Source organism: Nanorana parkeri, unplaced genomic scaffold, assembly GCF_000935625.1.
Source record: "Nanorana parkeri isolate BGI_ZX_2015 unplaced genomic scaffold, ASM93562v1 scaffold342, whole genome shotgun sequence".
Lineage (NCBI taxonomy): Eukaryota > Metazoa > Chordata > Amphibia > Anura > Dicroglossidae > Nanorana > Nanorana parkeri.
In genome coordinates this window covers 79,522-107,125 of record NW_017306610.1, presented here as the reverse complement: position 1 = coordinate 107,125, position 27,604 = coordinate 79,522, and the positions used below count along the sequence as shown (strand labels likewise).

The window sequence follows — 27,604 nt, the reverse complement described above, 5'->3', positions numbered from 1 at the left end:
CAGGACCGCCCCCTGGTCACGGAGGCAACCAGGAGGCCTCCCTCCCAGGGAGCCAATGGCAGGCGAGGAAGATGGAAGGTGTGTACTGGGAACCTCCCCCAGCAAGGCTCACACCTGATAGCAAGATGATGCAGGAACGCTATGCTCCTGGGGATGCACGCGCAGCCTGCGTACTGCGCATGCACACACATCCTACCTCGCCTGGCTATAAAAACCTGGCCTGAGCTCTGGCTTATTGCTGAGTTATTCCACCTTATGGTGAACACCTAGCCTCCCTGCTGATCCTCCTATTGCCTGTTGCCCCTTTGTATCGTTCCCGATTACCGACCCTTGAACTGTCTTCCGCCTTTGAACCTCCGCTGCCTGCCTCGACCCGGATTGGACATTGACTACCCCTCTTGGATTATCCCTAAACTTGTACCGCGTTTCTGGACTGTCAGCTGCTTACTGCCAGTGGGTTCCTCATCTCACTACTAGCTCCCTGGGACGTCTGACATCTAATGTGATTAGTAAGGTCGGGAGACCTTACTAATCACTTCGTTTTTGACCCGGAGCTCAGTGAAGAGCCCCAGGCGAATGGAAGAGAGACAGACCAGCAGGAGCAGCTGCTCCCACGAGACAGGTACTTATTCTGAGACCGCAAACCTGACTGAATTTCCACTCGCCTGCACTGCATTTCCACTCGCCAAATGCAAGCAGGTGAGTGGACATTTTGAGCCCTGAACCAAGCTATCTCACTGCTCTATACACTAATCTGACCGCCAAGAAAGTTCTTGGAACTCCAGCTGCAGACCAAAAAAACTAGTTTCTGCCTCACTACCTTCCAAAAAACAATCAAAGATTGCAACACTGGCTCCACCGCTCAGATTAAAACTTTATTTTAAAACATTACGAGTCCATCTTATGAGGCCCATCTAGGCACCACATTCTAATGCGTTTCACCTGTTAAGGCTTAGTTGTTTAAAAGGTAAACTCAGCCTTTAAGAGGTACCAACTTTATAGGACTGATATGAAAAACGAGGTGTAATAAAGACAAATAAGGCAAGAACATATGCAACTAGGTCTAAACTGACAAGAGGCTCAGAGGAAAAACGGAGACACAGAGTTGTTAAAAGTAAACCCATCCAAAAAAACAGTATTTGGTACATAGGGACTAAGAAGATTAGGCCACAGAGAAGAGTACATAAATAAACAAACAGTCCTGGCTGCGGCGCTCTCAGCATATATCGACCAATTGAGTTTTGGGTCATGGGAGAATGTTAGTATATGTCCTCCCGTCACCCTAAAGAGAACTATGGGAAAGAAGGTTACCCCATTTTTCTCTTTAAGTATCACTTTTAAGGCAAACGGTCATACAATAAATGTGGAGCCTGTCATTGCTGATATGTCTTTGAAGGTTCTCATTCATCCAGGTCATGGTAGATCTATAACAAATAAATCAAGGCAACTGGACTTGCTGTATTTTTTTTTTCTTGAAGACATTTTGCTGGTCATCCAACTGGTTTTCTCAATTCAAAATGAGTTGTACAAAAATTATCTGGGAATAATCATTCTGAATTGAGAAAGCTAGTCAGATGACCAGCAAACTATCTTCAAGAAAAGAAATACAGCAAGTCCAGTTTCCTTAAATTTATTTCTGGCAGATATCTGCCATTGCTGACGTCTCATTTTGAGAATGCTAACTGTCTGGCTGTCGTAACCTTTTTGCATCAGAACTTTAAATCTCCAACCTGAAACAAGTATGCAGATAAGGACTTCCCAATATTCTCCAACTCTCCTGACCTGAATAATTGTTCCAGCTCAGGGATAATAAAATGAATGATGTCAAAGACTCAGTATAACAGTCCGGTACCTAACACTCTTAGGAGTGGGCAGAAATGGTAGCCCTGTATTTCTCTCATGACAGGTTTACTTTAACAAATGGACAGAAGAAAACATGTCAATTAGGTTAGCCTGACCTGATTTTACCAAATAACTATTTTATTCTTAAGACAACATATTATTTCTAGGCTGGGTGCTGCTTTCATTGAAACATTGACAGCCCACATAAGCCGAATAAAGCATTAAAATTTTCAACATTTTCAACCATTTTAGCCATAATAGTTCCTTTAAAGCAAAACATAATGTTTTTTTTCGTCAATTTTATTGATAACAGTTAATACAGGGTGCACTACTAGACATGTGCGATTTGTTTCGAATCAAAATACGGACGAAATTTCGGAAGTATCCAAATTACAGATATATCGAATGCAAACGAATCCGAATTTCGTATTCCGAAATTCGTTAGCGCTAGTCTGTACAAAATTTCGTTTGACATTTGAGAATTTTTTTTCCTCTTAAATGTCATTTTGCTGCAACGAACGAACGAAACGGCAACGAAACTAAATAGAAACAAAATTTAGTACAGACAACCGCTAACGAATTTCGTCCGAATCCGAATTCCAAAACTAATTGACTTTCGGACCCGAATTCCGAAAAACGGAATAACGCAAAATCCGAATCAAAACGAAACTAAACAAATTTGTTGCTGGAGCACATGTCTAGAGTGCACACAAGACACTGGCGTCACAGAACATTAGGAGTTTTCAAAGGACATAGCACAGTGAATATGGTTTGCTTTCAGACTGTACCTCTCTATCTGAATAACTATACTGCCTCTTGTGGGCAGGGTGTTCACTCCTCTGGCTCATTCAGTTCCACATGTACATTGAAGCTTCAACTACTAAGCTCTGTATAGAAAAAACTTTTTTTTTAAGGAAAACCCCTTAAGGTTAGCCTGGAAATTTCAAGACTCCATCTGCTTACTGGAAATGAATTGTAACAAGGACACTCCACTGTAGACCGGAGGTGCAAGTCAGATGCAGTTTATTTGCTTTCAAAACGCTAGATAACACGAAATCCAACATAAATAGCTTGCTGTAGCATATAACAGATAAGGGCTCACCGACATCTGTCTCTCTTGCCGTACTGCTGCTCCGGTCTCAATCTTTAGGGCCACTGTCTGGTTCCTCCAGACAACGGCAATAACATGCCAATCCTCTCAATATGGTTCACAAACCCCGCAGCTCCCTGCTGCACTGGCCTCCACACTGACCCCAGGGTGGAGCTCTCCTGACTCACAGGTGGGGCTCTGAACACATCCCAGCACACTCTTCATGAGGGATGTACACAGGTGCACAATCAGGTGCTGGTCACTACCAAAGCATGGACCCAGGAATGGAGATTTCATCCCACCCAGAGCTCTAAGAAATCTCCTGGCTCCAGGATCCCAACTATGATCCAGAAAACCTGGAAAGAACTGAAAAGGCAGTTCTCTCCTGGTACACGTACTGTCTTCCTGGAGCCACTCAGTCCCTCTGGCTGAGAACCCTGGGTGACTTTGAGGCCACCTAACACTGTGGTATTGCCTCACAATGCCACAGAATATACAAAACATTATGTAGTAATGGAGTAATCCATATTTACCTGATTAAAAAAATGAAATACCTTTCATAATGCAACTTCTAGTGCTAAACATAAAAATATATATATTTTTAAAAAATGCTGTGCGTCCCTTCTTTCAGCTTGCCCACGTCTCATTTTTTAGAAATGTTGCTATCTTGTGAATGCTTAAATAATGATACACAACTACAATAACCGCATATACCAATTATTTGCACATAATTACTGACCTTCAGAAAAGAAACCACCACACATGGTGCTACAGGGAAACTATAAATAAGTTAAACTCTTCCAATATTTCAAATTATGTAACATTAAAAAAACAAACCCAAATTAATGCCAGGAGCCTGGTCCTAATGTGGCTACTTTATTGTCACAGCTTTGAGTTCAATCAGCAAGTGCTGGCTTGAGATTCTGAAGCAATAGATTGGAATTCAGTTCCACTTATTACAATGAGCTTGTCTATGTCCAAATGAGTTGGACATAATATGGCTCACACTGTTTACTTGAGGAATATGATAAGTGCTCAGGATTTCTAAGTGCTTTGTGATTTAATGACTGCCAACATGAATTACAACATATTGCCGAGCAGGTGTTTCCTTTTAATAATTGTAAAAGACAGGAACAAAAATCAAAAGGAGAAATTGCATTTTAATGACTCTGACACTTCATCACAATCGTGTGAATTTACACATCCTGGCCATTCTGGCTAAAACTAGAAGGATGAGAGAAGAAAGGAGAAAATCACTCTCATTATCTTTCTTCTGTTCTACGAGAAACTGTATACAATTATCGAATTTGGTTTGAAAAAAGAAAAAACACAAATTCAACAAAGAAGGAAATGTGTCCTTTTATATATAATTACAAGTGCTAATGCAGTTTGACGCCCACAGAAAAGTGAAACTATCAAATACATAATGAGAACATTGTTTTGTTTTTTAGTCTAACATTGCTATAAAGTTGCAAAGCAGCAACAAATTGGTTACTTCCAAAACTGCATATTTTACTTTCAAACTTCTGTTTAGTGCAATGATCCTCATTTTTCACCATACATTTGTGTATGTTTCATTTAACATCACTTGGGGGTGGCAAGAACATACTGTAGTACTAAAACATTCTATGTAAACCAATACATCACAATAAAATTTGGTGCTGTTAAAATGTATCTGATAGAATTCCCTAGTGGCAGCCCTCTCCCCAGTCTTATACACACCTATTCTTGATCCAGTAAGATATGACTCACTAGATCGCAGAGCCACTCTACAATACCTGGCCTACTGGGTGCAAGTACGGTGTTCCAGGTTGTCAGCGTTCCTAATTTTCCTTTGCAATTCAGCTTAAAGTAGATCTAAACTCAATCACTGAAATTACATATAAGCTAAGCATATCAATGTAATTTCAGTTGCGGTTTTCTTTTTTTTTTTATCTGTAGTTTTAGTTAAAAAGAATACCTGGTCATCCTGGTATGTATGTATGTATGTATATGCATTTCCTGTTATTTGGTGATAACTGACTCCCAGTTGCGCTCCTATATTGTGACTCCTTCATAAATAAAGCTATGATAGTGACAACTGCCACTTTAATCCTTTATAGGTGCAATTGATGTGCACCTAGAAAGCAATACTTAAAATTTACTATAAAATAAAAAAGTCCTATTGCATTCTTAAAAAATGTTGCCTTTCCTATTAACTTCTTTTAATTTTACCAAAATTGCAAATGTAGCCACAATATTATGAATTTGTCCCAAACATCAGCAAAGAGGAAATTCTCAGTTTACCTTATCACTACCTGTCACATGCACCTCTGGTGAATACTCGAAGTGTACTCCTGAAAGTGCCCCGATTCTTCAGGCTGATACCGACCCTTTACATTTTTTTAACAAGTTCGGCTGCCTAAGGTCCCACGCTTGCTGGGGTCCTTGGACAGCCTGCTGGGGACCTCGCTATAGCTGTCCTTGACAGCGCCGGTCTGGCCCCACATCTCCTGCTCATCCTTTCAGGCACCCACAGAGACAGGCACTGCAAAGGACAGCCCCACACTTCCGTACAGCCATGGAGTCTGGCATTAGAACACCAGCACCCACCCGTAGAGCCCGCACCGCACAGAGAGCCCGGGAACCCACCCACAGAGCCAGGAATCCACACGTAATACACAGAGTGCCCGGCACTGGGTGTGGGTGACAGAGCCTGGCATCCACCCGCACTGCACAGAGAGCCCGGCATCCAGCTCCCCTGCAGAGAGAGCCCGGCACCCACCCACACTGCATGGAGAGCCCGACTCCGACCCGAACCACCCAAGGAGCCCGACATCCACATGCAGCCCTGGTGAAACCTGAACACAGCCCTGGTGAGACCCAAATGCAGCCCTGGTGAGACCCAAATGCAGCCCTGGTGAGACCCAAACGCAGCCCTGGTGAGACCCAAACGCAGCCCTGGTGAGACCCAAACGCAGCCCCGGTGAGACCGCACACTGCTCTGTATAACTGCTGTATAATCATGGATTGATGGGATCCATGATTATACAGCAATAGAGATTGGCAACTGGCTATAGAGGATTACAAATCTCAGAAATCCATGATTGCTATAGAGAATTTCAAATCTCAGAAATCCATGATTGCTGTTTGCCATTCTCAATTGCTGTATTATCATGGATTTATGGGATCTGTAGTCCTGTGTTGCTGGTTGCTATTCTCCATTGCTGAATAATCTTAGATTGAGTTACAGTTCTTCATAATTATAAAGAAACTGCCCCAAAATCATTAGTCTGTACTGTTTTAGAAAAAATGTCACAAGTCTCTTTAAGAAAAAATATCGGTAATTGGTATCGGCATTACAGGCCGCATCTAACTCACTCCCTTCATGCTTGTTGTATCTGTGTTGCTAGGCAACCTTTGTCGCTTTATCAAGGCTGAAAAAACGATACTTTTTTTCCACGATTTGTATTTTGAATTCCTATGATTATTTTAACTTAGTGTAAATCCTTCGCAACGATTTTGATCCTCACTTATATTATAGTTATGCCTTGCCTCTCAGTTGGATGCCATCTGGTTCTGCCGTGTGTGAAGTTCCCCCCAGCACTAATCCCCAGTCTTTAAGGGATTCTAGTCATAAAATATACTGTATATTGTTTTCCACTATATCCTCTCTCACTCAATCTTCCTTGTAGAAGTTTTGCTTCTTTTTCAAAATCCGTGTTCTTTGAACAGTTCCGTCGCAATCTGATGTATTGGCAATAAGGTATGTTGTTCTTTAAGAAACTTGGGTGTGCACTTTTGCACACCCAAAAGTTTCCAAACGTTTTTAAAAACGTTTGGAAACAGTATATACAGTATATTTTATGACTAGAATCCCTTAAAGACTGGGGATTAGTGCTGGGGGGAACTTCACACACGGCGGAACCAGATGGCATCCAACTGAGAGGCAAGGCATAACTATAATATAAGTGAGGATCAAAATCGTTGAAGGATTTACACTAAGTTAAAATAATCATAGGAATTCAAAATACAAATCGTTTTTTCAGCCTTGATAAAGCGACAAAGGTTTTCTGAGTCCTTCATAAACACACTCCATCACAATAGAAATATTGTAAACAATTGCTAAACTTACTAAGTAGGAGGTGTGGACTCAGATCGCCTAGGGTGGGGTCTGGGAAGTACCATTACTGGATTGGTATCGGCAAGTACCTGAGGGAAAGTACTTGTACTTGGTCTTAAAAAAAAGTGGTATTGGGACATCCCTAATTTAAAGTTTACTGTTAATTGTAATACTGTTAAATAAATTACATAATAGAATATACAACTACAGCTTCTCCAGAGTGTGGATAATAAAAGCATTCTTGTGACAGGAGTTTGGGGGATGTAGGACAGTTATTTTTAAGTAACTTCAGATGCTCTAAACATCTGGAAATAAAAATAGAACACTTTAAACATTTGTGAGTTTGTAAAAAATCTGTGAGTTTATATTTCTTCAGAGAAAAGCTGCAACTTTAACATATTACAAAGAAGCCAAAGTCTTCAGCAATCCTCTCTGTCCTCTCACACTGCTTGGCCTCCTGTGACAGTTTCTCTCCTCCCTGCTGGGACACAAAGCAGCGCCCAGCGGGGAGGAGAGAAATCACGGACATACTGCTATTTCGGCCAAAAAATTGCACTTTCAGCATTTTACCAAAAGTGCAATTTTCAGCGGATATGTTGCGGCGGCTGATATATCGGTGCAGCCCTACTCTTGAACTTCTGAAATATAGCAGTGCACTTCCTGATATGCGAGTGAGTGTAGGCACCTTTGTACTGAGCATAATAGCTGTATATCTGAAATATGAAATATAAGGCTCTGCTGCCTTTGGAGATTCAGGATATTTGGAGTGAGATTTGCTGATGTCTCTACTGTGTGGCTCACTGTTTTCCTTGCTGGAGGCTCTGACACGACAAAGCAAAGCCCTGCGTCTAGCAAGATGGCTGCCTCCACACAGAGATGCAGTGCACATACTTTCCAACTGTCCCTCATAGCCAAATCCAAAACCAAGTTCCTCTTTCCTCCTCAGTTGTCTCTCTTTTTGTACAGATATATATTAAACAGCACAATTTAACTACCAAAAGTGTTATTCTGCACTAAGACGTTTATCTGATCTCATAATTTTCTTGTCTGCGGTTTTGAAAAGCCAGGAGGAGTAAAATAAAAAACAATATTTAGGGTTTAAACAATCAATTTTGGCATATAAATTTGGTACAAAGACCGGGGGCGTGGCAGAGGGTGTGTCCATTGCCTCATTGTTTTGAGCAGTAAACTGCTCAAAACAAATTAAAGGAACACTTTGAAAAAACATCAGATCTCAATGGGGAAAAATATAATTCTGGATATCTACTGTACACTGGACTGGGGAATGTGTTAGGAAGGAAAGGGTGCCACAACGTTTGATGGAAATGAAAAATTATCAACCTACAGAGGGCTGAATTCAAAGACACCCCAAAAATCAAAGTGAACAAATGATGCAGCAGTCTAGTCCATTGTGCTGAAATTTCATTGCAGCAACTCAAAATGGTACTCATTAGTTTGTATGGCCCCCACATGCTTGTATGGATGCCTGACAACATCGAGGCATACTTCTAATGAGACAACAGATGGTGTCCTGGGGTATCTCCTCCCAGATCTGGACCAGGGCATCATTGAGCTCCTGAGGTAGAACCTGGCAGCGTAGGATGGACTGAGACATAATGTCCCAGAGTTGTTCTATTGAATTCAGGTCAGGGAAGAGTGGGGGCCATTCAATGGTATCGATTTCTTCATCCTCAAGGAACTGGCTGCATACTCTTGCTACATGAGGCCAGGCATTGTCATGCACCAGGAGGGACCCAGGACCCACTGCACAAGCGTATTGTCTGACAATGGGTTTCACCCCGATACCTAATGGCAGTAAGGGTGCCATTGTCTGGCCTGTAGAGGTCTGTACGTCCCTTCTTTGGATACGCCTCCCCGACCACCATTGTAACACCACCAAACCAGTTATGCTGAACGATGTTAGAGGCAGCATAACGTTCCCCATGGCTTCTCCAGACCCTTTCACATCTGTCACGTGCTCAGGGTGAATCTGCTCTCATCTGTGAAAAGCACAGGGCTCCAGTGGCTGACCTTCCAATTCTGGTGTTCAATGGCAAATGCCAATTGACCTCCACGGTTTCAGGCAGTGAACACAGGGCCCACTAGAGGACGTTGGGCCCTCAGGCCACCCTCATGAAGTCTGTTTCTGATTGTTTGGTCAGAGACATTCACACCAGTGGCTTGCTGGAGGTCATTTTGTAGGGCTCTGGCAGTTCTTATCCTGTTCCTCCTTGCACAAAGGAGCAGATACTGGTCCCGCTTATGGGTTAAGTACCTTCTATGGCCCTGTCCAGCTCTTCTAGAGTAACTGCCTGGAATCTCCTCCATGCTCTTGAGACTGTGCTGGAAGACACAGCAAACCTTCTGGCAATAGCACGAATTGATGTGCTATACTGGAGGAGTTGGCATGCCTGTGCAACCTCAATAGGGTCCAGGTAATGCCTCATGCTTCCAGTAGTGACACTGACTCTAGCCAAATGCAAAATTAGTGAAAAACTGTGAGAAAAGATGAGTAGGGAAAAAATGTCAGTGGCCTCCACCTGTAAAATCATTCCTGTTCTGGAGGTTGTCTCATTGTTGCACATCTAGTGCACCTGTTGTTAATTTAATTAACACCAAAGCAGCTGAAACTGATTAACAACCCCCTCTGCTACTTAACTGACCTGATCAATATCCCAGGAGTTTCCTTGACTTGGTGCTATACTCTGATTAAAGTGTCCCTTTCATTTTTTTGAGCAGTGTACATTGTGAAAGGTGTCCTTCCTCAGCTCAGAAAATTGGGAGATATGTCAGTGCTGTACAAGTCATGGCAAGTGAGTTACAGTGAAAGATCACCTGCATTGAAACCACAGGCAGTTCTGGTGACTAGTCAGTTTCTCTTTAAGGGGTGGACCTTCCAAGGTGGCAATGACTGGCATTATTGGCTTAACTTTTCATTTTCCTTCAGAGGCTACCAATAGTGCAAGGCCCTGCCCTTACTGGATACAGTTTAAATGGATTGTTTAGGTAGCCCTCACATAGTTTTAGTAAATCTAAAAGAGATTGTACAGATATACTGTACAATTATATTGTAACATGTATAGAGCACTTTCAGATTCATAGTGCCCATTGCAAACTAGATTTGGTATTGGAACTTGTGATGTAACAGGAGCATTGGCCGATGATGGAGTAAAGTATGTTTTCCCCCTTTCCTGGCAGAAAAATGCCTTTCTTGTGTATGCTCCTGTCTGAAAAGCATAGACAGAACCTGTATAGTTCAGTTTGTCCTTTGAAAAACATTCACAACTCAGATTTTATTATACTCTGAGCTATAAATCCAAACAGATTTACTGTGCATTAAGAAATCTTTCCCAGAGATTGATCTGTGACTGACTTGCTCACGTCTCGGTAGAACCGTTATGTTAAATCTGAGCTTATGTTGTGGCAACAAGGGTGAAGGCTTACATTAGAAAAGACGGATTATTATTTATAAAACGCTGTTCTAGGCTCTTATTTCCGTATGATGAAAATGGTCAGATTTGTATTATAAAACACAAGAGCTCTTTAATTTTTATGTTTTCTTATGCTTGAATTGAGGGTTAGTCCAAGCATCAGTGGTCTGATAAAAGTCTATTACGAAACACATGCATTTTCCACATATAATAACACCCGAGCGAGAAGCACAATCACCTTCTGATTATGTGCTAAAGCACTACTTACAGGGAGTTACTCGTCTAGATCTGCTCAATCTACCACAGCAGCTGCATGCCATTTGGAAATGTTATGTAAAGCGCATAGATGCAGATTTGAACTATGTTACACAAGATGATAGCTTGGCTACGTTAAAGGAAACCTGTACTTAGATATCTAGTGTAGAAATAGGTGGGCTTCCATCAATGAAATTCTGAAAATGGTGCTACTTGCTTTGTTGTTGATAGCTTTAGTACTTTTTGAATCCCATACTAAAAACAAGGACGCAACAAGTGAAAGCAAAACTCCTGCATACTTCTTTTAGGTCACTGACAGCCAACCATTTAACATGCCCAAAAAAGGTCTCCAGTTGTAGGGCTTTGTATTTCTCTTATTATTTCCTAAGGAAAGAGAAACACAGAAAATGGGCGTATTGCCCATAGTTATCTCCAGTTCTTTGTTTTATTCTCAAACCTTAACTAGGAGGATTAAACAAGGAACTGTACTGATGCTGCAGGCAACCGATTTGCTTCAATTTGCTTGAGTCTCTGTAAATCAAATACAAATTATTTATAAAGACTAGAGGAAATAAAAACACTAGCGCTGTTACCTATGGCAACCAGTCAAGTTTCTGCTCTCCTTTTCTGAAATGCTGGTGTAAGCAACAAGTAAAATCATGCATTTGCTATAGAAAATATCAACATGTTTAATTGTTGTGAATGTTATAAACCAAATCTAAATTAAGTTTACTGAAAGCAACATGATAATTACAAAATTGACAAATTGCAATTAACATGGTCCCATATATGTTGCTGCTGTGTATTTTCTGTGCAGACAAGCAAGAAACCAATACCAGCAAACATGCTAATATACTGTACAATAGATCATGAAGCATTATTTAATAATACAATTCTGTAATCATTTCAAGTGGAACTTTACTGAACATCAGAAGTTTTGCTGCCTAACTTGAATTAATTAGCACATTTCAATGAGCTAAAACAATCAACGTTAATGTACCTATACCATATAAATCCTGATTAGAAGCAGCAGAGCACTTCCACACATGTAACAGCACCAACAAATACTGCTTCCATGTAGCCTCACATGAGCCCTTAGGCATTTGATAGGTAAGCCTCACCCTCTCCTGCTTCTGACTACAGGATTACATTGATGGTGCCATTGAGGGTGTGGAATCTAGTGTGGCATTGCGTGGCAATACCACGGTGTTGGGTGGCCTCAAACTCACCCAGGGTTCTCGGCCAGAGGGGCTGAGTGGCTCAAGGAACAAATGACTTGTACCAGGAAAGAATTGCCTTTTCAGTCCTTTCCGGGTTTTCTGGATCATAGTTGGGATCCTGGAGCCAGGAGATTTCTTAGAGCTCTGGGTGGGAGGAAATATCCATTCCTGGGTCCATGCTTTGATAACCAGCACCTAATTGTGTTTAGGGCCCCCACCTGGGAGACAGGAGAACTCCACCCAGGAGGATGCAGGTTTGTGAAGCCTATGGTGACGATTGGCACGTGATTGAGGTTGTCTGGGAGAACCAGGCAATGACCCTAAAGATTGAGGCCGGAGCAGCAGTACTGCAAGGGAAACAATTAAAAGACTGCGACACCGTGAGCGTATGGAACAACTCGATGATTGGTGAGCCAATATATATATTCTGCTGAAGACAAGCTATTGTATGTTGAGCTTCATTGAATATCTGCTGTTGAAATACCAATAAAGACTTTTCGCTCATGGAAAAACGCTGTGCGAGTGCACTGTGACCTCACCAACATCACACTTGGAACAGGAAAACTGTTTAATACAGACATTTTGCAAGGGTTGAAAGAGTGAGACTGGGCAAAAATAACACCAACAGTTGCAAAATGTTTGCTGTAAGCAGTGACATTCCTAGGGCAAGGTAGCAACATTCCACCCAACTTTAGGATGTTTCAGAAGTGCAGTTAAATGTTACATAGTGCTCAATTTTGGCTTGGCTTAAAGAACATTAAAGAAGGTTAAAAAAAAGTCTGAACCTAGTGACAGTATACACTAAACATATGGGGTGCATTTGCATATAGTTCAATCGATCCCTTTTTCCTGCTTGCGCAGCCAGCACTGTTCTTAGCAGCAATTCACAGCTGTCAAAATGACATCCAGGACTTGCTAAGTAATACAGGAGCTGGCTATTGCCCCTAATGTCAAAAACAGAGCTGTTGAACTGTGTTTGTAAACACTGTTCAGAAGTTTGATTCAGAAATACAAATTCATATTTTTTTTTTACTTTTTATTTGTACTGTTACATTTACTTTCTGCTTTTTAAAATTATTTAAACCATTCATATTTATTTATTTTTTAAATATGAATTAAAGAAACAAGTTTAAATTAAATATGAATTTTGTTCGCTGAAGATGTTCATTAACACCTGTAAGTCATTTGTAAAAAACTTTGTAATGCTTTGTGCCAGAAACTTAAAGTAGTATAAATTCAATAATGAATCCAGACCAAACAAATATACATTGCCCACCAAAATGTTTATTTAAATTGTTGCCCAAGCACTTACAGTCATCATGTTTCCAAACAGCTCCAAATCTCTCAGGATGACTTTCCTGAATTTTCTTTCTAGTACAAGATCACAAGGGACAGTGTAAACTCTCCAGCAGCATCCATCTACTAGCTTGGAGAAGGAGGATCGGGGAGAAAGGGAGTGTCTTGCCTTGCAGTGCCTGTGTGTTTGTGGAGACACACACAGCTTGGTGAGCACCCAGGCTCCATAGGATCCTGCAAGGGAAAAGAGCCTAACCCTAAAACAGGATATCAGGGCCACTGGTCAGTGGACCAGCTGATTCTGCAGGAAACTAGAATGTGGTTAGCATTTGAAGTGCCGTAATACATTTTGACTTTTATATCACTTTAATTATAGAATAACATGTACACTAAATACTAAAAAAAATTAAGTCAAAATCAATACAGACTAAAATTAGAAAACTGCTTTCTAAAGTTTTTTATTAGATATTTTTTGGATAATGATTGCAAAGAAAATGAAATTTGCAAAACAATATTGCCTAATAAGTCCTTGATTGTATTGAAAACAACAATATATGCATTACTTTGTTATCTTAAGTAATAAAAAAAAATATCACCAAAAATGTCACTGCTCTGTAAAGTCTATACATGTGCACAAGCTAAACTGGTTAATTACGGTACCAACAGGGTGGTCTGATGGACACACAACCTTCAGCAAGTGCAAGCTGCCCTTGGTTCTGCCACAGACACCGTTGGGCAAATTGATCTCGTGTCTGAGGGTGCCTGTATTTTTATGGTGCTGGTGTTATTCTTTAAAGCTAGGACTCTGAGCCAGGTGTCAGCATTGCAGTATTAGGAGCGCCACAGTTAAATAGTCCACTGACACCAATGACTCTAGCTCCTTCTGACTGGATAATGAAGGAGCATCACCACACAGATTTAAGTATCTATTTAACTACCTATATAAGTTAAAATGAACACCACTAAGATGGAGGTAACCAACATCCCTTTACACACGTCAGCCAACGAACAAATCCTAAACATTATCTTTTATCTGGCAATAAAAAGGTATTATATACTTGGAAACTTCCAAGAAATTTACCCTCTAAATTATCACCATTTGCTCACCAAACTGTCTAATGCTCCAAGGGCATGGAATATACTACCAATCAATACAAGTTTTTTTAAATCCCTCTAGTCTCTGTCCATAAATGGCCAGATTATTATGACCACCCCATCAGTACTTCGTTGGGCCACGAGATGACTTCGTTGGGCCACCTCGTGACTCCACGAGATGTTGAAAGGTGATGCGAGGAATCTGACACTGCACTGTTGCCCTTCTGTTGTCTTGTACCAGTCTTGCCAGTCTCCATTCTGCCCTAACATTGACTAGTCGCTGAGGGCCACAATTCGCACGTTCAGACCCAGATTTTCGGCTGACAGTCCAGTCTTTAAACACTTTAACAACAGCTGATCTTGAACATTTAATGAATTCTGCTGTTTTGCTGAAACTCGCTCCATGGCTCTGAGCGCCAACAATCATCCCACATTCATAGGCTGTTAAATCACATTGTTTACCCATATCTTCAGAAAAAAATCACTTCTACTGTCGTGGTAAACAACCTGCTTCCCTATTTATAATGGTCTGGCCCTCTAGCAACTTCAGCGTGCAATTATAGCTAATTTGCCTACAAACATCATAATAATCTGGCCACTCAGTGTATGTCCTAAACAAGCCTAAGCACAATGACAGTAAGGTGTTCCCTAACTTTGCAGCATATCATCAAACAGCACAGCCCTCTCTTATATTAGCAAGATAATACTGAAGACAAGTTCAGAGTCTCCCAGAAGACTAAGGTAAAGTTAAATTTGCTAACTAACTTGCCTAGCATAGATACATTCCAAGATAATCATTTGCCATTTGTAAATCACTTTGGGAAATGTAAATGCATTATAGTTGTTCCAGTTTATCCTCTAGTCCAAACCCTCTGATCCTAAATTAAATTCATAATTTATGAAGAGTCAAGCTGTGTCAGTGACAACTTAAATGTTACAGTAGCAGTAAAATCTTCCAATTGGTTATCATACAGAGTGTGCATTTCTGTATATTCCTTTTCTGTTTTGCCCTCTAAAATGAGAGGTTTAGAATGATAATGTATGAGTACAGGTCTATAGAAGAGACCATGACATCAGTTGCAGCATAAAATTTTCTTCTGAGGTCTAGAACAAAGTTTTTATATTCAGCTGCAAAGTATCTGCAGGAGACCAGATACTTTAAAGTTGGTTTATGTGCCTATTTTGCACTAAATCGCTCCCTTCAACCTAGAAATATTGGTGAATTTACCAATGGAGGGCACCTTCTTTCATATGTTGGAGCTGCTATACCCTAAAGCTTCCTGGGATAAAATATTGTCCATTATTGTGTTAGCAACAGGAGATATGCAGTTTCTTATTCACTGCTTTACACCCCCTGATCCTTTTCCCATCATAGAAAGAGTTAACATACTTAATTGCATATTGATGATGGAGGAACTGGTAGAGGCCTCCAACAGATCCAAACGTTTCCTCAAATATAGTCCAATTGGCTTGGCTTGGTGTTCCATTTTTCTGATTGGATGCTGCTCAGATTGTCCTTTTTTCAGTGGATATTCACACAATAGTCTTTATAGTTTTTTTTAAACCGCAGAGTATCTGTAAGGTTACAGGTTCTAAATAGTACTATGGATACACATATACACAGCACTGCTTATTTCTTTAGTTCTTGTCCTCCTATCTTCTCCTTTTCATTCTCACTGTTTAAATGTTCTTTCCTCAGTGATTATGGTGAGAATCTCAATTTCAAGTTCACTGCATTGTTTTTTAAAATAAATCTAAACCCAACCACTATTTAACATGTTAATATCATTCCAAAAGTTGTTTAGTATTTTTAAATATACAGCTTTAATTAAGAAAATGTCTAGTGATCGTGTCATAAAAGGTCTTTGTAGAAGCATATGGGGATGGAAACACCCCAAATATTCTCCTGCATTGCCACCTTGTTACATGCTCCCTTGTTTGAGACAAAAAGAGGCCTTGCTGATAAAAACTCCAGAGATGTGCAGTCCAGAGCAGTGATGTACAGCCAATGAATGAGTGCATAAAGAAGGAAGGAAGTAGCATAGGAAGTAGATGAAAGAGGCTGGAAGAGATCAGCAGCATTGAGATGCAAACTAAGATAAAAAACGTGAAAACAAGTATTTTATCAAGAAAACAAACATGGCAATTGTTTATGACTCACTGGGGTGGACAAGTTAATATGGAATTCAGGGAGCCAATCTGTCTAATCCAGGAGCCAGCAGATTTTTGTTTAGGAGCCAGCTCCATTGACAACAAGAGGAAAACACAAAAATTCAATTTTTAAGGAGCATCGATTACAAGTACAGCTCTTACATTGGGTGTGATTTACTAAATGAGTAAAGTGTTTTCCCTTTGAAGGATAATTTGCAAAAAATACCTAATTATATGCAAGGACAATTTTAAAAAATCCCATTTTGCTTTCACATGATTGGATGATTGAAGTCAGCACAGCTTTCCTACATTCACTAAGCTAAGTGAACATTTCCTTGCAATGTGAACATGCTCTGCTTCTTTAGTAAATCAACACCACTGTATCTTTTCTTGGCGTTTCATGTCTGTTTCTCTTTATTATGACAAATACTTTGAGTAAAAAAATACATTTATACATGAATATGCAGAAAAATAGGATTCATGCTTTAAGAAATATATGTCAAATATCCTAAAGATGTCATACAATTCTTGTTATGTTGAAAGGAATTTATACTTTTTTTGTATTTACCTTCATACTGGGGTCTACAATTTTTTACATTTTTGTACGCCCTGTGCTAAGATATAATAGGTGCAATGGGTAACAGGATCCCTTTACCAGTAAATGAGGCAGAGGGCTGACAATATAACTCACAAGATCTTCTCCTGAAGGCGACACAGGTTTAAAACAGAAGGTCACCTCCAATTAAAAACACATGCCCAAACAGTACCACAAAAACAAAATGGTATTAATAAAGCAGAGGGCTTCCAGATATACTTGAAATATGCTTAAATGTGCTAGGCTGCTTATCTCTTTGGAGGAAGGACAGACTTTTTTAATTGAATAAAAAAACATAAAATTAACCAAAATAAAACAAAAAGTTCCGCAGTTCTCCTGGTTCATAGGACAAGCAATGCCAGATGCAAGAGGTACTGGTTGTATTGATCAAAATCAGCAGTAATGTTAAACACCTAACCTTTTTTTAAATAGTGATAAAATGTAATGCATTATGTGCTAATATTAGAAATATTTTGGCCTAAAAAAGGGGAATAACTAGATATGTGCACCAGCAAAAAAATTGTTTTGTTTTGATTTGGATTTTGCGTTATTTCGTTTTTTGGGATTCGGGTCCGAAAGTCAATTCGTTTCGGAATGCAGATTTGGACGAAATACGTTAGCGGTAGTCTGTACGAAATTTTGTTTCCATTTAGTTTCGTTTACGTTTTGTTCGTTGCAGCAAAGTGACATTTAAGAGGAGGAAAAAAGTTTTTCTTTTCTCAAATGTCACTGCTGCAACGAAATTTCGCCAAACGAAATTTCCTACAGACTACTGCTAACGAATTTTGGAATCGGAAATTCGAATTTGTTTGCATTCATGATATCTGTAATTCGGAATTCGGATTCATCCAAATCTCCGAAATTTCGTCCGAGTTTCGATTCGGAACGAAACGAATCGCACATGTCTAGGAATCATCACACAATGATGGATAACAGAATACCACTTGATTTGGTAGTAAATATATGATGTTTTTACTGAATCAATTGTATTAAATGTTTTCAGAAGCAAGAAAAATAGAATCCATTAAGGGCTTCAGATGTAATGTGTTGATTACATAAATATTATGAGGTGAGGGTATGATGTTATGAATGATCAAAGCTTACTGCTGTGATCCCTATATTAGATCAGTACTGAGTAACTCATACTAAAAAGCATTAAGTCTCACCTTAAGACACAGGTGTAGAATCCACTGTCTTGTACCTCAGCTGAATGGATCCACAATGAGTCATCATCTTTGCTCATTCTAGCCACTGAAAATAAAATAGGTTCTTCCAAGTCTCCTTTGGTTTTGTACCACATAAGCCTGAGTCCAGCACTCTGAGCCATTGTGTAATTAGTTCTGATATAACTGTAAAAGAGGGCACATTTTACTCGGATAGGTTCTCCTGCCAACGACATGTAGGTGTTGAGATCGACTGACCAGTCAATGCAGCCGTCCGCTGAAAGAAGAAGAGAAGACATTTTTTAAATGCTTATAAGCGTTACAAAAGCCAGATCATTTAAATGACTGATTAAACTTGTGGTAGATTTGATAGATGTTGTACTTGCCAAATTAATGTAAAAATGTCTTAAAGAAGAAATAAACCCTAAATAAATGGCATTTAGTTTTCTAAATTACATCATAAATAACTGCCACTTTAAAAAAAAAACTTGTTTAACCTTTTTTTTTACATTTGGTGAGTCTCAGTGCTGGTGATCTCCTATGGTCTCCTTGCAGCTACTTTCTGTCTATATCAGGGGTGGGGAACCTCCAGCCCTCCAGCTGTGGTGAAACTACAAATCCCATGAGGCATTGCAAGATTCTCACAGGCATTACTCCCAGAGACAGATGCATCATGGCATTTTTTGTTTCACCACAGCTGCAGGGCCAGAGGTTCCCCACCCCTGGTCTACATGGATGCACTCCAGCACTGGTTGCACATATGTTTTCAAGATGGGCTTTCTGATGGTGATGGCAGTGAACCATGCCTGAGTAATGTGTGCAGACATGTACACATCTTGCCTTCACCAAAAGCCTGTGTTCCAAGGTAACAATGCAGGAGCACACTTAGAAGACATAAACAGAGTGTGGTTACCCTATAACAAGAAGTGTCAGAAGTAGGACCTTCTATCAACAAGTGTTATTTTAATAAAATCTGCAAATTTAATGTTATACAAACAGTATATTAAAGTATAAATATTAGCGGAACAACAAATGTATCTAAACCAGGGGTGTCCTTGGTCATCAAGATCATATGGTAAGTCAACTGGCATTTAAACCCTGCCATCATAAAGAGACTGCTTAACAAGTTGGCTGTCAGCAAGCATAAAATACAATTCATGGCTTGAGTTCACTTTATAACCTGAGGATCTGCACGGTTTATATTCAGCAATTTAAAGAAATGAATTAATGAACAGTGCTGGGCAGAAAGTACTTAATCCATTAGGAAATTACTGGCTCATCAGAGCACACATTTTAAATGCTTTGCAAAAAACTTCCTCAACTAAGAAAGGCAGAAGGACATGTTCACCACAAAGCAGACCATGATTTGTAAAATGAAGCAATATCTATGGGGAAGAAAAAAAAAAGGGTACATATTGGGTTCACACCATTATCATGTCTGTTCCATAATTTAAAAATGGTCAAAAAGCTTTTAAAATGAATTGGCTTTTGTTATGCAAAGTCTTCTACATCTTGCCTACAGCAACTAAACAAAATTAAAGCTGAACTCAAGGCAGAAATCACCAATTATTTCAGTAATGTCTTTACTTTTTTTCTTTTTTTTATCCTTTATTAACAGATATACAATGAAATTGCTACAATTCAGCAAAAGGCACTGTGGCAGTGTAAGCCAATGCCATGATGTAATTTGGAAACACAGTCCCCAAGTACACTCAGTTAGAGGGGCTGAGAGGTTCCATCATGTGAATACCTTGGCAGAGGAGGAACTGGCTTTTCAGTTCCTTCCTGGTTTTCTGGACTATAGTGGGATGGAATCTCTAGTCCCGGGGCCAGGTGTTGCTAATGACCAGTCTGGGCTGATCCGGTGTCTGAGAGCAGCCTCATTGAGAAGCCAGCCCAGAGCTCAGAGTTGCAGTTGTGTTTGTTCAGGAAGCACACATACACAGGCAGACTAAGGTACGTGCTGAACGCACGTGGAACAGTCGGGGGAGGCTGGGAGAGGTCAGGAAGGTCGGTGACCCAAGGGACCTGTTGGACGCACTTCGGGGAGATCAGTGTGAGTGGCCACGAGGGGAGAGGTCAGAAAGTTTGGTGACCCAAGGGACCTGTTGGACACCGCTGAGAGGGTCCGTGATCCACTGCGGTGAGAGCAGTGTAAGTATCACACAGAGGTGTGCTGAGAGGCTTAGAGCTGAGGAAAGCTACTAAGGACTGTATATGCTACAAGAACTGTATATGACCTTTATGTGAACAAAAGATTGCCTTTATGTTGCTGCTGGAAGCTGTCTTGTGCAACAGGGGAAGTCTACCGTGTTGATGAAAACAGACCTTTTGTGTTTGCCCTTAAAAAAAGCTGTGTTTTACTTGCATTTCCTGGCTACAGTGGAGTGTCCTTGTTACAGCACTCACAAGAGTAAAAATAGTTGCAGAAATAAATCACATAAGTGGGGTACACAAATAACAATCACAAAGCAAAAATCCACAGAAATAAAACACCAACCCTAAGAAAGTAGGGACGAAACAATAAGAAGAGATGCCTACGTGGTATGTACGCAATATATAACTAGAACCAACAGGATTTGTGGTGAAACGTAAAACTCAATCATTAAAGTAACGCACATTAAGAAAGAAAGGAAGGAATCACAGTAGAGAAAGAAAGCTATGAGAACATGAAGGGAAGAAGGGTGAAAATAAATACAAAACAAGAAAATTAACAAGGGGGAAACACAGTGGGAGAACAAAAGAACATAAGAGAAGAAAGGGATGAAAGAAAAGGGCTCTCGGTCACCTGACCAGCCATCCACAGAAATCTAGAGGCAGGGGTTACCAAACTAAAATTACCTACCCGACTCAAGCTCAACTCAAACCACCCACCAAGAATAGCATATCACCAAGTAAGCTCCGAGGCCATAATCAGCAAATGGGGTTCAGTGGTAGTATAATGCAACCACGGTCTCCAAGCAGTACGTAACTGCTCCTCCGAATGGTGGCTGTAGTGGCTGTAAGATCTTCCATTAGATAAATCTCATAAACCTTAGAGAACCATAATCGCAAAGCAGGAGCAAGGGACGACTTCCATAGCAAGGGGATACATTGTAACAGTCTTACCTGTCCCTCGGTTCCGGCACGGCTCGGAGCTCCGCTGGACACTTGGTGATGCCAGACCAGAGGTCACGAGACTCCTCCCTCTCTCCCTGCTTAAGCTGGCGGGTGCACTTGCCTGGCGTTCGTGCAAGTGTGTAGACGCCAGACAAGTTCCCCCGTCGGTCTCCACAGACTCCCCACACCTATTGGGCCGGTCAGATCCCCATCTCCTCTCCTGCCATACATCCTGTGTGCACAGGACCTTCCACCATTTACAGCTGACAGGACACTCTGCAGCCCGAGTCTGATACCCTAATTAATCAATCTGTTTCTATATTGCTACGCTGGTTTGCTACCAGCATACTATTATTTCTGCAGCTGTGATCTACACCCAGGTAAACCAGTAGGGGGCCCTGAGCGGTTACATACATGCCCTTGCGGCTTTAAGCAGCAGTAATGTATTCTTAAAAAAATAAATATTTAATTATATACTCTACAACTACCAAAATGTCCTTGCTCTGCCTTGATATCAGCCTACCAATAACCTTTGGCACATTTGAAGCCATTTAGACTCTACTGCATTGCATAGTGCTGTTATGCTTCTCTTTTGAACATGCTTACAGGGGGGTAGGGGCAGAGGGATGTCTTCATCAATGTGCTGCTGCTTGTCACTATCCGACCACCGACATGGCTGTGCTGTGTAGCTGATGTACTGCATCACAGGAATAGCTAGACAGACCTTAAAAATGTTTCAGAAGAGAAGACATCAAATATAGGTATTTCAATTGTGTATTTATGTGTGTGTCTGGATAGTTTTAGGGATTTTAGTCAGGATTTCACTGTAGTCTGCACCTGCTTGGTATATTCACCATTTGTCCTGGTGACCAATGTCACTGAGCAGAAAGTGATAGGAAAAGTGTTTGTAGCGTGTTTAATGGACAGAACATGGGCTGTATCTAAAGATCATACATGCATAATGAACTAATTTCACAAAGGTTCCACCCACATTTTTATAAAGTTAAAACTAGAAAATAACACTTTAAGCTCAATGCTGTCTGCTTCTTCAGAACACTCACAGGCTTAAACTCAAAACTCACACTCAAAGACCACTAATTATGTATCTGTAGAGGAAGAGGATATTTCTGCAATGTTACTTGAGTTACACAGAAACGTACGATTCCTCAGAACATTCCGTGACCCAGTTTCCCGATTGCTTCTCCCACTAGATTTACCCATATGTGTTAAAAGATGGCCAGAAATTTTAAATAGTAACCAAATCCATTTATTTATTTATTTATTTTTGTTTCTTGACCCCTCTTTACCTGCTGCTAAAGCACTGCCCCACCACAGCCTTGTAGCTAATCTGAACCTGCAGACAGGCACACATCTTTCTGCATCCAACTATCTGAAAACTTTAAATACTCATGCATTATAGCCCTTGTCAAGCAAGGAAGACAAAACTATGTATAGCCTTTTTTTTTTGTTTGGACAGAGTAGTTTTGGACCAGGTTATACACACCTACTGGCATGTTTTACAATGTAACCCAATTTGCAGGGATCACAGGTGATGTAATTCACCAAAAATAGTCACAGCCATATTTAGTCAATGTCACACAGACATTTAGCTTTCACCTGGGAAGCTCTCATTTGCCATGGGAGCATGCCAGAAGAAGATTATCATAGCATGGGTCATTGTGTCTGCAGAGCATAATTTGTGATTACCATTAGATCTAAATCAATGGATGATGCGATTGACATTGGATAAATTGTGAGACATTTTTTGTTATGAAAAATGTTTTCATGGTGTCAGGTTTTTTTTGTGAATATTCATTCATGTAGGGGTAGGGCCATATAACTGGGGTCCCACTTATCTTAAAAGGGCCCTTCATATTTTGATAAGTCCCCCTGCAGACCCCCACATCCACGGGGCAGGGACGTGGAAATGAGGCCCTTGTCCCCATCAAGATATGAAGAGAGAGGTTTGTTTCACTCCTTACCGGACAGCCCTGAATATGGGGAAGGGTGCTTGGAATGACCGCGGATGGCCCCGCCAGTTGCAGATACACTGTGTCACTGCTATGCCTTCATCAGGCATAGCAGTGACACTGCTATGCCTGATGAAGGGACCCTGTGTGGTCCCGAAAGCGCTTGTGTATTTGACATAAGTTCTGAATAAATCTACGCTTGATTATCCTTGAAGGAGTCTGGTGTGCTGGTGACATTTCTATATTACCTTGTCCCCATCAACGCGCTCACCTCCCCCCCATTGTGCAAGTCATGTGATCTGGTATGGTTCAGGAGCACACTCGCTGTCCTCTTATCCAGGCCATCAAGGCCACATGCCTAAATGAGGGTCCAGAGTGGATCTTAGGGAGGGCCCAATACGTTTTTTTTTTAGATAAAGGTACACTACACATCTTTTGTAAATGTGTACAGTCACTTTGAAGGCACAATAGTTTTTTTTTCCCCTGCTAAATGTCAATTTTCAGATGTACACACATTACAGATGCACAAGTTCACACACTGGTTTAAGGCATTCACCAAGGATTTAGGCATTTATTAAAAGGAATTGTGTATTATTATTGTTGCCTTTAAGCCCCATTAACCCCTTCGTGACGGGAGACGTACAGTGTACGTCTTGTCACTTTGTGCCTATATGACTGGCCACGTACACTGTACGTGACGAGTTATATCAGGCTTTGTAATGCCGGTATTTGCTGATTCTCAGCATTTAACATCATTCATTAATGTCTCAGTATTGAGGCATTAATTAATGAAATAATTAAGCTTTTTGTAAAAGCTTCTTCCTTTCATTAATGAAAGAATGAAGCCGTTACATGCAAATAGAGGACCGCAATTTGCGATCCCGTATTTGACAGCTCAAAATAGCAGAGAGGCAGCAGTGACTCACCTCACCTCTCTGCTATTTGTTTTGACAGCTCGAGAGCCCGATGTTTAGATACATTTCACTGAAAGGATACAATGTATCTCTTTTAGTGAAATGTATCATTTCTGATCGTCTAGGCACGATCAAAGAGCTTTTAGTGAGATCTGAATCTGACTAAAGTCAGGATCAGTCTCTAAGGTTATTATTAGCTGTTCCTAAGTTTGGATCAGCCTAATAGCCAAAAATAAAATAAAAAAGTTAATTTATCAAGCTGTCATAGTGATTGCTTGATATAAACTGACAAGAAAAAAAAAAGTTTTTTTATTTTATTTTTATTTTTTTTACAAAGTGTAAAAAAATTAAAATAAAGTGTAAAACAAAATTAGGAAAATATAAATTATATATAAATATATTTTTTATACTATAATTAATATAAAAAATTTCTAAAAAAAAAAAATAATAATCAAAACTTGTGAAAAAAGTGTTTTCTTCTAGTTTTTTTCCTCATTTTTTTTATTTTATTCAAACTAAGTGAGGGGTTAGGTACACATATGTGATATAATTATATAGCCCTATCTGTCCTCTAAAAAACAATATATAATATGTGTGGGTACATTTAGTAAGAAAGTATATTACTGATGTGGAAGAATCACACAGCAAAAATGTAAAAAATGTGTCAGTCATTTATGAACAGAACCTGAAAACTAGCTCAGTCATGAAGGGGTTAAAAGACCCCCACTCCCCGTGGAACTGTATTTTTTTAAACACTGGTATTTTGCATTGGTACCCATGTCCCCATGGTATTGCCCATGCCATCTTTCTGTTAAAAAATCTTGCAAATTGCCCTAGAAAAAAGCTAGAAACAATAGCAAGATTCAACACCTAGAGACTTCAATGGGGTCCAGGATCTATGTTTGGGGTTTGCGTATTTCATGAATGAACATCCAGCAAACCAAACTTTCCTTAGTTTGCTCACCACGAGGATCCAGACAGCAAAATAACTTGAGAGAGGGTTCAATCTACCCCCACTCTATCCAAAAAAACTAAAAAAAAGTTTTAGCTACACTTGTGTCATAAGGGATCTGACAGTGGTTACTTTATCCATTGTAAGTAATCTTTTAAGACCAAAGTCCAGTTTCGAATAGAGGGGAGAAGGGTTACAGCTTGTGCCGAGGTGTTATTACTGTCTGCTTCCAATTGAGAGAGCTCCCCTTACTTCAAGGCTTTTGGACAGATGTCAAGACAGAATAGGAAGTGAAGAGAAATCTCTTCAAAGGGGAAACAAATGGCAACAAACATTTATTTTTTCAGGGCTATTGCCTTTGCCAGGTTTTTACTGCTGCCTGTGTCCCTATTGGGAACATTTCCCTTCTCCTGATGATGATGATTGGTGATGGTTGTTAGACAGCATAGGAAGTAATAGAAAATCTCCTTGATGGGAACAGATCCCCATATTTCTGCTATGTGCAAAACTGAAGAACATTTTTTTGCAAGGGTTAAGTGTTAAAGAAGCTGCAGCATTTTAGCAGTCTTTTCAGTCATGTAAGGTATCTCCACATTAGTAGTAAATATTGTTTTTAATTGATAACTCTTTTAGGGATGGATCTAGCCTAAAAAAATATTCCATATAACCAGGCACACAAAGTACAATTTAAGCTGATCAAACAAGGCATGCATTGGAAGTCATTGATGACCCTTAAAGTAAGCTGAATGTTTGCCCAGGCTAAAAATCTGGCATTTGCGAGAATGCTTAAGTATTGGCAAACAAGTATTCACCATGATATGTTAGTACTAACTGGGGGAACCCTTTTGCCTTGTCATTTCAGCATGAGGCTCCCAAGGCCAGATGGTGTAGAGAATAATCATCTCCTCTTAGTTCATGCTGATTATAACAGACTATGGTGACTTCTCCTGTGCCATGGTCTTCTGGGCCAGAATGTCACAGCTATGCAGATGTTGGTGCTGGCAACTCCTCTTTTGGATTTGCAATCATTGTTGCTATACATAATTTGCCAAATGATTGATATTTTACACAAATGACATCTATTGTTTTATATGCCACATCTGTCTCTTCAATCTCCGGCCAGGCCAGTGCTGAATGATTTGCCACTCCAAAATGAAAGCTTCTGTTCACTCAAGCAGCTTACCACTGGAAGAATCCCTATAGAACTAATGTTTTCCTCTACCATCAACTAAAATGCAGTGCTAAAAAACTGGGAAACATACCAAGGGTAATTATGATTGATGGTGTCCACTGCAAACCACATTCCAAATTAATATTTCTAAATTATAGAATAGACTGGAAAGCACAAATATTTTTACCTACAATGTAAGCTAGTTAAATCTGGTTTTGAGTGGAAATAATGTCACAATATAAATAGCAAAGCAACATAATAAAGACAATATTTGTCTTCTGCCTGACAGCAGTATGCCATGATTAGCATATTCACATAATATCCCAAGGAAAGAAAAGGGCATGAGCCATAATGATATTAGTATAAGCAGCTGGCACACAATTAATATTATTTTGCTATCATAAAAATACATGGCATATTGTTGCTGCTACATCATTTTCTTGGTGTTGAACAGCACAAGCAGCGTACATCAGACCTAATGACCAACAAAAGAGAAAACTAAAACTGTCATGTGCAATTAATCAACACATGAAAAAAATACCTTGTCAAGTGCAATGCATGATATCCATGGCAAAATAAATAAATATCTAATAATAATTCACTAGAGAAATAAAACACGAAAAAAAAAAAGAAAATGAAATACTGTCATTCTCCTGTAATGTGGTTAGTAAGTCGTATCAATGCAAATATTTCTCTGGTCATGTCTATTTTTTTCAGTTATTGTTTTAATTAAAAGTAGGGCTGTTACTGATTAAAATTTTCATGTTTGATTAATCGAAATTTTTTTAATCGATTAATTTTGATTAATTATAACCCACATACAGATCCAACTACATTGGCCTATACACATACAGCACAGCAATTAAGTAATACAATGAACTAGGATCACACTAATCCAGCACGTTATTAATCTCACGTGCCCCACTCAATATGGCCGCCGCTTGAGTGGGGCAACTCAGAATAATAATGTGCTGGATTAGTGTGATCCTAGTTCATTTTATTACTTCATTGCTGTGCTTTATGTGTATAGGTCAATGCCTTGGCTGGCGCTCGTGCAGAACAAGTTTATTGGGCAAACTTCTTAGTTGTAACGAAACGGGAAGTCAGGCGGTCGCAGAACTTGATAAGTGTCGACAGATCACCAGCCCAAGTGGCTCCGTCAGCTAACGAAGGGAAGGGGGGAGGAGTCCGGTGATGTCACGGACATCAACGTCACCGGACTCCTCCCCCTTCCGTTCGTTAGCCGACGGAGCCACTT

General features: G+C 40.0%; 1 protein-coding gene across 1 annotated transcript in view; it reads right to left on the bottom strand.

Moving 5' to 3' along the window:
• Window positions 1-18,515, bottom strand: part of IL1RAPL2 (interleukin 1 receptor accessory protein like 2) — a 303,517-nt gene extending 285,002 nt beyond the window's left edge. Inside the window, exon 1 of the mRNA XM_018558483.1 lies at window positions 18,244-18,515. Within this exon, the coding sequence (XP_018413985.1) occupies window positions 18,244-18,476 (233 nt within the window). The 5' untranslated portion in view covers window positions 18,477-18,515. The remainder of the gene's footprint in view (window positions 1-18,243) is intronic.
• Window positions 18,516-27,604: the final 9,089 nt, after the last annotated feature.